The 15,826-nt window shown below is 36.5% G+C and overlaps 1 protein-coding gene across 3 annotated transcripts in view; it reads right to left on the reverse strand.

The window, feature by feature from the left end:
• Window positions 1-6,432: 6,432 nt before the first annotated feature.
• The window catches only part of Pgant9 (polypeptide N-acetylgalactosaminyltransferase 9), a 316,894-nt gene continuing 307,500 nt past the window's right edge, over window positions 6,433-15,826 (reverse strand). For 2 of the 3 annotated variants that reach the window (XM_071591079.1, XM_071591078.1), the window contains exons 8-12: window positions 15,601-15,729; window positions 14,099-14,209; window positions 9,737-9,865; window positions 8,473-8,630; window positions 6,433-8,336 (exon numbers count right to left, since the gene is read on the reverse strand). In XM_071591079.1, the coding sequence (XP_071447180.1) occupies window positions 8,478-8,630; window positions 9,737-9,865; window positions 14,099-14,209; window positions 15,601-15,729 (522 nt within the window). In that variant the 3' untranslated portion in view covers window positions 6,433-8,336; window positions 8,473-8,477. Of the gene's footprint in view, window positions 8,337-8,472; window positions 8,631-9,736; window positions 9,866-13,514; window positions 13,620-14,098; window positions 14,210-15,600; window positions 15,730-15,826 lie in introns of all 3 variants that reach the window. The other variant, XM_071591080.1, reaches the window with a different exon arrangement.

Here is a 15,826-nt window from a genome sequence, read left to right on the forward strand (position 1 = left end):
TAGGTTACATTATACCCTGCAAGGCACCGCTAGGGTGTGGGACAGGGGGTGACTACTCACGTTATTCTGATCGTTTATCGTCCGTGGGAAAAATGACATTAAAAATACGATAAGTATAATAACCATGTAATGGTTATTTTTGTTAGATGTTTGTAAGCTGCTAGCTTACTTTAAATGGATTTTCTACGAATGCAAAGGCTTCCGTGGGCGTAAAGTTGCTTTATCCTCAGGGTTACGGATATCTCTGTAAACCTAAACATCATCGGCCAATCAACTACGGAATTAATGCCCTTCATTTCCTGGGTAAAATATGAACGGGGGATATGTGGAAAGCTAACACAAAAATTGGAATTTAATAGAAGAGTCCTCGGTTAATGCGATGAAAGGGTGAAAGAGAAATGTGATCTTTCGCTGGTTAGGTCTCATCTAAAAAATGCTGCAAGTATATGGGATCCTCACGAGGTTGGATTGATTGTCGACTTGGATCGCGTGCAGCGTGGATAGGAGTTATATTTGTAAGACATTGTTATAACAAACCGAGTAGAGCATCAAAATTATTACAGCTGCTAAGCTCGGAATCACTCACGGAGCGGAGTTAAATTACAGATTAAATCGCTCGAAGGAATTGAAATGACGTCTCTTCAAGGAATATGTTGAAAATGTTTTGTTACTGTCATCGTACTACGGTAGAAAAGATCAAGTAAAATGCATCAGAGAGATAAAACGTAGAACAGATAGAACTAAGGTGCAAATTTCCCACGAAGAAAAGGGATCCCAATGATGTTGTCCGGCGGCGGTAGGGGTAAAAATATTCGGGTCAAAATTAGTCTGGCGTGTGTTCACTCCATGCCACACACCATGGCGGTGCCTTGCAGAGCACTGAGAAAGTACTAAATATTGCATCGAAAAACCGAGGTCACCAGTCAAACATGCACAATCCCAATACACAGCTCGACACAAATGTCAGTTTAATAGAAGGCCTTATATAAGCAGTGGAATCTGTCCACCGAAGGGACATCTCGAGTCTTGATCAAACAATACCCCTCTTCTGCCCCTAAATAGTCGTGGTAATTATGTGTTCTACATCCTTACCTGAAATGGGTGTCAGATAGATTGTCCTGTAATTGCTGCGTACTTTCCTGTACCAACTAAATACGGCGTAATGTTACCTACTTCACAATCTTTGTGTAACTTGGCTCCACCAAATATTTGATAAAAATTAATGTTGACTAAGTTCTCCTAGAAATACCCTTAACATTTTCTACTGAAATCAGCGAGCGCTTTACGAAAGGCTGCTTTTGCCATGGAATTACTTTGATTGTGTTTTGGTAAGAACTTACCGTGGTGACTAATGAGGACACTTTACCGGCAATCAACAGTTTTGCGTTGGGCACCATTCGTTGCCATTGTCAAAACAGTATAAGTGGAATGCCTTGTGAACTAGAAACCCCATCCACACACACTTGCAGGGTTATTGTGACCATGTATACGAAGAACGACTGCTTGAGTCTGAGTGCGACGGTACATATATCTCTGTTATTTTATTGCAGTGGTTGAATCTAACAATATCATTTCATGACGTAATCATTCACTTTGCCGCAAGGAAACTCATATGCCCTATGAGCTTGAAGTACATATGATGGAATCCGGATAAGATCCGTTTCTTATTTAAAGGAAGACAGTTTCCATAGCTTGGCGGCGTCTACCTGATTATCAAGAAAAACACGTCAAGTCACTCATGAATAAAAAAGTTACAATATTTTCTCAGTAATCAAATGTTTGCATCACAAAAAGGTATTCATAAGACAACATAGTATCAATTTTTTCGCTCTACAGCTTCATGACTTCTCCAGTTAAAAATATAAGTGCGGCAGCGTTGCTTTCTTGCTCCTATCTACGGTGTTGAAGTACAAGTGGGGTTGGCAGTCGGCACCATGAAAGGAAATGCGCAAACAGACGACACCGGTTTTTCCCGGGGAAGCATATTTCGTCCGCCTTAAACGTCGAGATTAGGAATCGTTCCCTTCGTTCTCGCCTGAGGAGTTCTATGGAGGGGGTGGGTGCCAAGGAGGACCTTTGGAGGTATTGGGAACCTTTGAGGATTTCTTTGTTTCCCTCTCCCGGCCGTACGTGCTTAAAAAGGATACAGATCATCATCATTCATTTCGAGGAAAGCTTAAGTTCACAAAGGTGGGCAAAGGGGAGGGCCACCGTCATGAAGGGACAAGGGAAATAGGGAAAACGAGGGGGAAGTGGAAATCCCAATCTGGTCGGACAAACCCAAGTAAGAACGCAACGTAAAGAGCAAATACAGAATGAAAAGACTTCAATAAACCATAGGTTTTCACATAGCAACTAACCTCATGCCCGATTACTCGTTGCCTGCTACCGTGCAGTCTCAATTACTATACTTTCACCTAAAAGAGTATCTGCCCCCCCCCCGGCACGCAGCCTAGCGATGACGAGTATGGTACTAAAATATGTAAAAAAAATATCTATGCCAAAATTTTCACTTTGAAGCTCGAAACTTCGGAAGCTCTTTCAAAGATATGTAACAATCTTATGCCGGAACACTATATTCTCTCGATCGAACGATAAATATTGTGAACAAAGACTGCAACTTTGTGACGCCAGATTGACCCAGGAGGAGACCGAGCCGATTCTTCATGAATAACTCCTTACTATCGGGATGAGTTATTTCATGCTAAGACATTTCCCATACCTTGCATTACGGGGACATACGGAACATAAGTCTGCTGTTCTCTTGTTTGAATGGAAGTGCGTTGGCATGGCTAAATCCAGGTTGAGCATGTGGAAAGTGGAGGATGATTACATGTCAAGTACAAAAAGATAAGTGCCCTGCAAGCCACCGCTAGGGTGTGCGGCTGGAGGTTAATACACAGCAGACCTTTTTTGACCAGATTTTTGCTCCCCTTACCGCGGTCGGACAATGCAATTGCGATCCATTATCGCACCTGGAAAAACTGACACATGAAATATATCTTTCCAATACATAATCCGTCTTTTTTGGTGGACATGATTTTGCCTACCGTTGGAAGATGGGGTTACTATACATTTTGTAATAATATTATTTTAATAGCACGTAATTAATATCATTATTAATCATACATAGTTATTCTAATAATACATTATTGACTAATATTTCATCGGGTCCAGGGAATATATTGCGCTTAATGTGTTTTAAGCTAAATTTGTATTCTCCTTATTTAGCTAGATTTGTAAAACGTTGTTTTCATTAACTTAGTAGTGTATCCAAAATATTGTGCTCGGAATCACTCGCGGAGCGAAGGTTAAATAAAAGATTAAACCTTTCGCAGGAATTGAAAGGACGTCTCTTCAAGGAATAATGTTGAAAATGTTGTATTAGACCCATCGCACTACGGTAGGAGATATCATGCAAATAAAATTACAGAGATTAAGTGTAGAACAGATAGATTCAAGATACCATTTTTTCCACGAACGATAGGGGATCATAATGACATTGTTCTACCGCGGTAAGGGTAAAAATATCCGGGTCAACGTTGGCCTGGTTAGTTTTCACCCCCTGCCAAGCACCCTTGCGGTGGCTTGCTGGGTATATATTAATAAATTAAAAATTTATTATCTGAAATGTACGCATTGAATGGAGGTAACCTTTCCTGATTCTCGGCGTACCGAGGGAGGTCACAGATGCTGTTGCCTATGATGCAGTTGAAGCTTATGCTCCGCGGAAATGTTATGGGACACCTTTTTTTCCTTCTCAACGTTAGCGACATTGACTCCTTGGTTAAGATACGTTTATTTGCCGACGATGTAGTGGTTTACCGTGATATCCACGATCCTGAGGACACAGCAGCCTTGCCAGATGACCATAATGCTATACAATGCTGGTGCGACCCTTGGCAATTAGAATTCAGCTTCAAAATATGCGTAATGATAATTTTTTGGAAAAATTGCAATTCCCTCCCGAACGCCTACTGCATTGGAAACACCGACATGGAATGAGTAAATTGAATTAAATGCCTAGGCGTTACCCTGACTCACGACCTCTCGTGGGTGAAGCACATACGGGAAATTTGTGGATAAGCTAACAAAAATTAGGATTTATCAGAAGAGGTGTGATGTGATGAAAAGGTTAAAGAGAAATGTTATCTTTCGCTGCTTAGGCCTCGTTTAGAATATGCTGCTAGTATATGGAATCCTGACGAAGATGGATTGATTGCCAAAATAGATCGCGTGCATCGTAGAGAAGCTAGATTTGTAAAACGCTACTATGATAAACTTAGTAGCGTATCCAAAATATTAGAGCAGCTAGGCTGGGAATCACTCACATAGCGAAAATTAAATTACAGATTCAATCTCTTGCATAAATTGGAAGGATGTCTCTGTATCAGTGATGCTGAAAATTTAGAATCAACCCCATCGTACTACGGTAGGAGGCATCATGTCGATAAAGTTATAATGAATAAGTGTAGAATAGATGGATTCAAGATGCTATTTTTTCACGACCGATAGGGGATCAGAATAACATTATCGCGCCGCAGTAGGGGTCATATTCGGATCAAAATTAGTCTGGTGTGTATTCACCCTCTGCCAAACACTCCAGCGGTGGCTTGTAGGGTCAAACTCGACTCAAGGACTCCTTCTTCCCACGGACAATACGGGATAGCTACTGCAGGGTTATAGATAGCAAAAATTCCACTTGCCACCCTCAGCATCTAGGGAATAATTAGCTCTACTTAAATGCATGCTCTTTCACTAACATTGAGTGTTTTGTTATCATAATCCATTCTTACCGAATGGCCTCATTAGTGTTCTGTTCATCTGTTTTTAAGCCCCTCGTCCCTCTCCGCGGAGGGAAATTTTTTTTGCATGTTCATGTGGTGGTGGAGTTTCGCATTCTTGCTTGTTGTGTCCTGGCTTGTGTGTTGTTGGATGGCTTTCGTGCTGCATCCTGGGGTGCAGTTGTTTGTTGGTTTATGGTATATGTGTTTGCATGAGTGTTGGATGAAGGGATTTTTGCATGATTGTATACGCTGCTGTGTGTGTAATTTTCCATGTTGTTGTTTTGCATGTGGTATTGTTCCTTTTTATGAATGGTGACTTAACATCCCCCGCCACACGCCCTTGCAGTGACTTGCTGGGTATCATGTAGATGTAGATATTTTTCATGTGAAAGGACGACGCTGGTGAGGACAGTGGGCCCTGGGTCCTAAACTAGGCCATGAGCATGGGGTAAGGGGGAAAGGATGCAGATGGAATAAAGGCAGTTTGGTGTTTATGCCAAATTTTAGAAAGAAAAATGTTTTAGTTTAGGAGATATTGTTAAGTACTTTCTTATTTTTGGTATGGAAGGGTGACTCTTGTGACTGCCCTGAGCCCTGGGTGCTAAATGAGGCTATGAATATGGGTTTTATGCATACGGTTGATAGAGGAGGGAGTGCCGAGTGTTATTGGTGATTTTCAAGAAAAGGACTTTTTTAGTTGAGCAGATATTGTCGAAAACATTTTCGTTATGAACTCTTAGTGTTTGCTCTAAAAGACGACCTCCCGCTTAGGCTAACTTCAGTGTAGTTGTCTTTCTAGGGCCGTATATCATATGCTACACAACTCATCCCGGTCTTACAATTGCAAGTGATTACAGGGAGTATCATTGAGTATAATAAGTCCATTGTAGTGAGATTACTGCAATGGTTTGGGGGATTTGCTTAGTTACTTGGTGCAAAAATATATACGTTGGTATGACTGAATAATGCAGAGCTTCAATAGCCGGTAGATAGTTGTGGGCTAGCTCTTTGTGAGCCAAGTTCAGTTAAGTAATTAGTACTGATTAGTCTCTACTTGAAATGGATTTGCATACATTGGGTCATAAATGGAAACTATTTATGACAATAGAACACATTTTTGAGATTCTGCAACTCGAATTCCATGGCAGATAGCCAGGGAACTTAGTGAGAGTTCATGTTGAACTTGGAATGTTTTCTTGTACCACATTTTTTTGCAAGAATGATACTATTGACATAGAACACTATGGCATGGTTAACAATCATTTTTTTCTGTGAACAAAAATTTATTTTTTTTCATTATTAATTGGTTATGATGATATTATTACTACCAACTCTTTCTGCCTACAAATGAAATGGCGATCTGCAAATTCAGAAGTACTGAAATACAGCACAAGATATGATTGCTTAGTTGTGCTTCCAAATTCCTTTGTCTATTGAACCTAACATAAATTATCAAAGTGAAAATGTGTACCTCCCTTCAAGAATTATGCCATCTATTTTTTTTATTCACTGCTCAACATGCTGTGTATTCTAATGGATAAGATTCTTGGGAATCAATTGGGTAACTCTACTTGACAGGCTACAATCGAATGGTGTTAATAATTCAGAAACAATATTTATTTCAAAACAATTCATTTAATCCATTCATTTTTTCTGCATTTGAACAATTTGAGAAGCACAAAATTTTAATCACATGAACATTAAGTTATTAATTATAATTAAGGCACAAATTTCTTATTTACAAACAACTATTTTACAAGCCTTTTTTGAACTATCATTTTCATTCTCATTCCCATAGCTTTGTTTTAATTAAATATAAAAAAAACCCACATTTACATAAGTACAAAAACATGGCTTATTGCAACAATAAGGAATGCCCGGAAAGGAAAGAGGTGAATAATACAGATGTGTTAATACAATCAACAACAAAGTCTCTTAGACAAAGTAAAACGAAGGAAGTGGGCAGATAGGTGGTACAAGTGAGTCAAAGAAAAAATATCTTCATCAACTCATAATTGCCATTTAGTCCAATTGACTACATTGCACTATCATCACATTAGAACCACCATACCAATCACTGTGCCACCAACTAACTGTAGGTTACATGCAATGAAATATCTTCATCATTTCATTTGATTTTCAAATTTCTGCATTAGCTTCCACATCACTTGGTTTGCCTCTTTTCCTTTAATCTAGAAATATCCAACCACCAAAAGAAGCATTTTTTTTCATCCACACCAAATTATATATAGGATTATTTTCTTCCTCAAGGGACAGCATAGATATGTCATACCTAAAATAATAAGCAATTTAAATTTTCTTCAGAAAATAAACTTTTGTTTCTAACATCATCCTAACATTAAAAGCAACTTGATTATCACTACTAATGCAGAATTTGTAGTTTTTAAAGAATCATTATAAATGCTTTCTTTTCAAGAATACATAATGGAATGTTTTCTTGAGCTGGCAAGTACTAAACTTAAAGAGATCAAAATGCATAGAAAAGCTACAAAAACTGAATTTCTCAAATCCATCAAAATATAGGCATCAGTGGAATGACTTGTTTGAGCATAATTAACCATATCTTAGTCTATGGAGGTTAAAGGTTTTTGAACTCATATTAAAAAATAAGTTTCCACCCAATAATGAGTGAAAAATAGATGCATTAAACGTTGTGCTTTTCAGAGAAGTTAGTATTTGCTTTTGTAGTTAAATTTCCACCAGTCGCAGAGCACTTTCATGCAGCAGTCATTCAGAATCGCAAACCTATCACACTCATTGCAAGACATTTAAAAAATGCAATTGCACACATTGATAAACATTATTAATACAAACAAACAAATAATTCAAGCCATGGAAGATGTAAACACCATCTTCCTCAACCAATAGGTTGGTTCAACCCTGTGTAAAAATATCAATATTTTAAAAAACATCTGGACAGTGCAGCCACTCCCAATTCATTTTCCCTTTTGTAAACCTTCTAGAAGTTTTATTCCATCTTCGAGTAAAACTTCCAAAGCCTCAAGCACTCCCTGTTCATGTTTCATTATACTTTAAAAGACACTCTGTCTATAAAATGCACACAATTAGCACACAAACATGAATTCACATTGCATACTACTTAGGCAATGGGCATGTCTCAGAATGTCATTATTTAATGAAGGAATAACCTTCCCTCCTCTTCCTTTTACATAAGAAACAACTACCGCAAATATCTGAAGAAATTGGAATTTGGGCCTCCAAAAGCATCCAACAGTCTTTTGAGGCCAAAATAAAAGATTACACATGCCTCTTCTCAAAACACAGCGGCATGATTGTCAAGGAAGAAGTGAAATGGGCTCAGATGGACCACTTTCCTTAGTGCGTATTCATTCTCACCATTCCCCCGGTCACCACACCTAAAACCCTTTTTTATCACTTGAATCCTCTCGTAGTATACATCGACTTTAATGACACTTTCATCTTCCATCTAATATTCTTCTTCTTATCTAGAATTCTTTGGCAGTATTTAACAGACAAAATTTTCATATATCCATTCCTCACAAATCACTGAAATAAGAACAAGAATGATTTAATATTTTCCAATAGAAAGCACTTTTGAGTAATTGGCATCTCACTCGGACTCCTGTGAGTTGTATACAAGATATTTAAGGACTATTATTTCTAACAAAAAAGCAACACAAACCTTTATTATTCAGCCTTTTCAAGTTTGGAAGAATTGAAGTTCTCAAAGGCCCACTGCTGCCTTGGATTGGTCCTATTACAGTCCTCCATTAAGAGTTTTTGCTTGTTTTCACTCACTGCTAAGCACTTCTTACTACTTCCATGCTGAATTAAGTGAGTCTAGAACAGAGAAGGGAAAAGTTGCACACAAATCAATTCAAAATTTGTTTGTTTAATAATGGCTGACATATACAAGTGACAAATTCAAAGAAAATCTCCTGGGGGCATAATAAATAAGAACCACTCATCCAAATGGAAAGGTCTGAATGTGCGAGGAGACTACATTGAAAAATAAATAAAACTCATGCTTGGTCTCATTGACGTTTATTTCTATTCTGAGAACTTATTTATTTATTTATTTTAAAACATTGTTCACATACAGCAGTAGTGCCATTTTACAGTGAAAAATATAACAAACATGAAGGAGGACAAAAGACAATAACAGCATATTAATAACAACGAGAACCAAGCATGGACCGGGGAAAATTTTAATTTACTGAAAGGTGGGATAAAGCGTGTGGGGATGAAATTGTTGCATGATAAGTTAAAGGGGTCGACAGTGTGAGGGAGTGAATTTAGAAGGGAGGAGAGGCGAAATAACAGTGAGCGCTTGGTGAGAGATATCCCAGGAATAGTAGGCAGATGGAGTAGGGAGTGGGTGCGGGTGGATCGGGTTGGTATCCCAATCTCTCAAATTTCTCAAACTTCTCAACTTACCCTAGTCTTTGTGATCTCATTAAGGATATGGCATCACACATACTTCTCTCCTTTCTGAAACTACACTGACCATTAGTAATCATTTTACCTTCTCTCCATTTTCTTATTGATGATCCTGTGCACCACTTTTGCCGAGGGTAAGATCAAATTTATTGTTTTTTGAGATGGAAGCTAACCCTGATCTAACAAAATCTTCCGGCCTAATTCTTTCCTCATAAATGCTATGAATTACCCCATAAAAACTCTTCCTCCCATGCTTTCCTAATCACTTGAGCAGCTCCATGGTATCTATTCACATGAACTTGGCTAATTAAATTTCCTTCAATGTATTTCATTTTTTCTAATGTGCAATATTTTGGGTAGACTATGTGATTTAATTTCTTGCCTACTTTGACAGAAAAATAAGGATATGCAAATATTTCTGGACAGCTGCAAAATTTTGGTAAAAACATTCTGATATTAAAAAACTATTGTGCAATGAAAGGGAATAGTTTTATTTACATAAATACCTTTGGGTGATACTCCCAATATTGGTTTCCTTTTGAGCCATGACAAGGGTAGAGGATGACGTCATGGCCAGCATAATCTACACAGCTTTCATCTCGTCTGATTTCTCCAGTCTTACTCAGCATCCAATACTGAGGGATGAAATTGAAGAGGCAAAGGTTATTTCCTCGATTAATTATGAGCAACAGCAAGTGTGAAATCAGCTCACTACCAAACTAATCAGCAACACCTTACTGTCAGCACAGGTGTTTAACATTATATTTAAAATATTTTACAGCTTGAGCGCAGTCATAAAAGATATTAAATAATTTACTGAATTAATGGTACATGGTATAAATATCTTCTGAATAATGATGACATACAATTTGTCTAAAAATTGAAGGTATCAATGGAAGGGTGTCATTTAACAATATGACATTGCTCCTTTTCATTAAAGATGACTAAAAACAATAAAAAGTTTAAATCATAGGTTTTACATAACTAGTGACAAGTGACTAAAAACAATAAAAAATTTAAATCATAGGTTTTACATAATACCTTTAAACTCTGGGATACAATTAATTTCCATGCAATATTGTTCTAGAAACAAATTGCATGCATACAGTTTACATGCAGAATATGCACTTAAAAAAGATAGAATTAAAAACTACAAACCAGCATGAAGAGCCAAGAAAAGAATCTGGAAAGGTTCTGGTAAAGTATAAAGATATTAGAATGGATATATTAGTCTCAGTCTATGCCGTATAATAGGATATGATATCACATATGCAAACAAGATGGGTTTATTATTACTAGGAACGTGCAAAAGAGAATTCTTTCATTTTCATTAAATAACTTAGTGAAAATCCTACAGTTTCATTGACTGATGTGATCTGAACTTATGCTGATCTACTACATACAAATGCAAAAATTTCATTGCAAATGACTGTATCAAAGAGGCCCTGTAAATTCACAATCGCATTATGCTGTTGAAAAGACAGACACACCGTAAATACAACTCCTCTTAGGAAAGTAAGATCAGAATCATATAAAAATTCAAAGATTTTTAAGACTCTTGGCATTGCCCAGAAAAGAGTAATTAAATAAATATACCTACCAGTCCAAATATCTACCAAACTTCATATAATCAACAGTTACTGTTGTATTAATAATGGCTCGATTATAAATGCATTGATTCCTCAAGTATGTAGGCACATTGTTCTCTCTGACATTTAATGAAGATAAGACTAATCCCCATGTCAGTATGGCATATTCAGGAAAAAAGAACTGTTTACAGACCATTACATATAAGATCCAAGAGTCATTTTCGAGCAACTGTTTTGGAAAAAAAGGCTACCTTGAATGCAATCAAATACTGCACATTTTGTTAAGAGAACAATTCAACGCAGTGCTAACACATTCCACAGAAATCAAGGGCATCACTTTTGTGCATGAAAAGTTTACTAAAAATTATCGAGTAAAAAGATCAGAATATGAATCAGCAAAAGTTCATCGTAATGCTTTCCTACACAATTTTATGATATTGTACTGGCAATTTTGTGTGTAGTAGTCAGTAGTGAGGGATAATGATACTCTACTTTTATCTAATATTACATTAAAATGTACCCATGGACAAAGATTGACATTCACAGCAGACATATTATGAATTGTAACTCAAAATGGCAGTAATATGGACAGAGACCTCACATTGATAGATCTTAGCTCTGAGACATCTACATTCTAATCTATTGGTGCAACCAATGTTGTAGAATAAATACTTTAGTGTTCATTTCCTGATATTCCAATATCCTGATATTAAATATGTTAAGGTGACTGGTGACTCATAAAATTTCTTAATCACCATTATCATCTAATCAGTACCATGACTTAAGTTCATAGTCCCGATAATGGTGATCAAGAATTTATGTACCACAGTATTATTGGAGGAAGTGATTAATGATGATTTTGATGTTGTCAACATGATTTTTAAAACAAAATATTTGTAAGACAAAATATCTGAAAGGTAAACATTGTTCAATCTAGACTGATAAATTAAGATAAAATAAAAATGAGATCTAAGTGGCTTGTAAATAATAACAATGTCTCAGCAAAGGGAAAAGAAAAAGATACCATTTCTAGAATTTCACATTGCACATAAAACATTTTTAAATGTGTATTATTTAGCCCAAGTTTTATGGTGTCACATTATAACCAATCATCAGTTAATATGAACGTTAACTCAATGAAGATTTTTATCGACAAATCTGAATATTTACACAAATAGGATTGCCCATTAGTAAATGTGATCATCGTTACCACAGTAACACCATCAGTCAGTTATTGAGCCATTTAATGGTCGGTTTTGAAATTAATTAGTGGCCATTAAACTTTTGATCTTACCTAGAGGTCTTACCTAGAGGTCTTACCTAGAGTTAACCTTCAGTTTAATTAGACACTATAAAACCTGGCCTTAGAGTTAGTAGCTTTGGAGTAAAGACCATCCAGATTGACAATTATTGACAGATGGAGAAGAAACATTTGAATTCATGGATATTGGTGCCCTTTTGGTTTCATAAGATGTTGGCAATCCATACAGTTTTCAGGGCATACATTTGGCATGGAACCATGCATTTTTGTAATCAAAAACAAGTTCCATTATTTAACATTGCAAAATATCCCTCTGATCAAACATCTTTAAATGGGCAACTGCCCAAACAAGTGGCCTTCACATCAGATAAGCTATTAAAGGAAGCATTCAATTGAATGTTTGAAAAAATATTGCTCTTGCTATGTTCCTTGAAACTTTGAAAATAGAGATTTGATGGTAAATGTGCATTTAAAGGAGGGAAGTTGAGATTCACAGAGAAGGTGAGATCTACTACATACAATGCTACGATACTACTACTACGTCTACTATGATCCAGCCACATTAGCATTAAAAGCTTTCACACACAGGTTTAATAACAACAGCAAAACTATATATCTGAAGAGACTAAATTCTTGTCGGTAATAAGTTAGACAGAGTACAAATGCCTTCCTAGAAATTTTTCTTGATACCTAGTTGGGAAGTATAAGTATGTAGTCTTGGCCATATGTAGTTAAAGACTATTCTATGAGTTTTATCACTTAAAATTACCTCATTTTTTTTAATGACTAGATGTGAGTCTTATGAGCTAAATTAAAATGGCCCAGATATTTTGGCAATATAAGAATGGCTAGGTATACTTTTGAATTCAAAAATATGCATACCTAGAACCTAGTTAAGTAACAAAAAGAAGAGTTTGCTTATTGTCGATAACATTCTTGACAAAACAAGAGAAATTATCATGCTAAGAACTACACATGGAAATGTAGCAAAGAAAATTGCTTCACAAATGAAAAGTAACTGCAAATACAAACATAGATTAATAAACTTAAAGTGAACCTAAAATAATATGTAGCTAATAATAATACAAGAATTCCAATCACCACAGGTAAATATGCAATCAATATTCAGTTAGAAAAAGACAATTAGGAATATGTTATGGGCATAAAAATCAAGTTTGAAGATTAGTATTCTATTGCACTATATGCTGTTATTCTATCATTAATTTAACCAATCTATGCTTGGAAAGAAACCAATAGTAATAAGTATTACCATGATTAATGACTTTGCATTTATTCTTATTTATTTGTAACTTTCAGGGACCTAGTTATAATCTCTATAAATGGGGAGGAGCAGAGATGAGAGCATGCATGGCCAATAAATCAGTCGAAGAGAGCATTTGCTGGGTGAGGGGTCATTGGCAAGCACTAACTCACCTGGTTTCCGCCCTGTTTGTGGCAGGGCCAAATTCCCACCGGTTGATCTACTTCCTCTGACTTGCTGGGAGAGTCTACGCATTTCCTTGACCATTTGTTGGCGATCTAATGGCAGAGGTGCAAAAAGCAAGAGAGACAAAAACTACAGAGCAACAAGGGTTGGACAGACAACATGGGGACTCGCAGGACATGCACACAATAAAGAAAGCTTTCCAGGGATGTAGCATCAGGTTGGCAGCATTTATCCCGGTACAATGTTCCCAGGGTATTCTAACCCATACACTAAACCACTGGGCTCTACCCTTCACAGCAAACAGCTGTGATTTTAAGCACCTTTAATGAGAATGATGTTTTTAATGGATTTAATTCCAAGGTGAAATTTGGGAATTTTTTCACACCTCCAGCTCACAACTTCAATGAATGAAGATGAGCATAATCAATTCATTAATAACATTTTCCTCATTACTGAGCCACTTTGCCTATTGCCTATGAATGTGTCGACAGGCACCCCAGATATTGCTTGTTTAAGCAGAGACCATGCAAGCAGCAAACTCTATTTCTCCTTGAAGGAAACTGAAACAAACCTGATTCCCTCCTTGCCTATGACAGGGGTAAAGACCTACAGGTTTATGTAAATCAGTTCTTCGGGCAGGAGAGTCAAGGCAGGTGTGCCCGCCAAGTCCCAAATTACGGACCTGTGTTTTTAAAAGGTTATGGTTAGTTTGGCAGTAACAAAGGAGAGAATAAATCATTTTCCAGCATGGTACTCAATTATGTCAGTGGGTGGGAACAGATGTGACATGGGATGGATGGCAAATAATCCTCCAAATGAAATTTAATTGTTTTCAGATAGTTTTCTGCTTTTACCCAACTTCTTCATTTGACTTGAGAGTACATACTGTAGGTAAATAATATTACATATAAAATAGTAGATACAATTTTCTACTATGTACCATATTCATTTTAACTCCATAAAGTCCCTGAAATTGCAATGAGGATGTCTCACAAACATTTATACTGAATTTTGAAAGTTACAGTGCTGCCATTCTCAACCCACCAGTAAATATGATATAAAGATAATTTTGAGAAGATATTAATATTTGCTATGCTTCCAACAATAATTTAAGTGTTTATCAAAATTCATAGTTATTCAAATTCTGATGATGCAATGCACAAAATTTCATAGAAAAGTATATTCATGGTTGAAAAGTATACGTATGGTTAAGAATGGACATAATGCACCAACTGATCCATCAATAATCAAATTTAATGGCACTACATATATGGTGGACAGGGTTTAAAAGGTTTCTTATGGGCAAATGCATAGTAAGGCATCAGATGACTGGGTGACGAGAGAAATATTGATCCGCTCTGATGGCTACAAAATAGAACAGTCAATATTAGCAAAAATAGGATTGACTAAACTTTTCTGAAGTGGTCAGCACTAAATTTCCCTTTTATCTATATTACCTATATACTGAGAAAACCAGAGATTCCATTTGAATCTCCTCTGACCTATGAGATGGGATTCATTTAAATCTCCTCTGAGCTGGAAGAGTTGAGAATTAACCGAAAGAGGATATGCTATTGGCACTATCCATTCATTTCACCTTGCAGAGGCACAAAGAAAAGCCTTTCAATAGACCTTAGTCATGAAATAAGTTGCTATTATCACCAATGCCATCCTTATACAAGGTAATAAAAAGAAATTAATATAGAGGAAATAACGTCCTGGCCACATCAGATTTATAAACATAACAGTTTCAGGTTTAACTTTGTGGAGGAATGAATTCCATTTCATTAAAAAAACTATGTCAATTTGGATAAATTAGTCTTGAATATAAATTATGAATTTTTTATTAATATTTAAAAAATAAGTGAATTTCAAGGTCACTTTAAATTGTTTTAAAAATGGTCCTGATCCTCATGTGAGTATGTTTTCATAATCATATATCTATGGCATATATATCCATGGCTGAAATGCATGTATGAAGCCATCTGAATTATGACATATGCAAATATGCAATAAATCATAAACATAATTATCTGGGCACATTGAACCTGAGCGATAAAGCTCAACACATACCTCCCCAGAGGCAGCTGCTTCTCCAGGAATGAAGAGTTCTGGATAGATGTTGTCCAGGTACCACTTAAATGACTTACATCCAAGTTTGTTTCTCAGTTCTTTGCGACCTGACACATCACCAAAGTCTCCCTAAAAATTAATATTAATTATATTAATATTCATGTCTTGATTGGAAACAAGCATTTCACCGCCGTGAGCCCTCTTGATGCTATTTGCTGTCTCAGGC

Source organism: Hetaerina americana, unplaced genomic scaffold, assembly GCF_022747635.1.
Source record: "Hetaerina americana unplaced genomic scaffold, ioHetAmer1.1.p SCAF_41, whole genome shotgun sequence".
NCBI classification, from domain to species: Eukaryota; Metazoa; Arthropoda; class Insecta; order Odonata; family Calopterygidae; genus Hetaerina; species Hetaerina americana.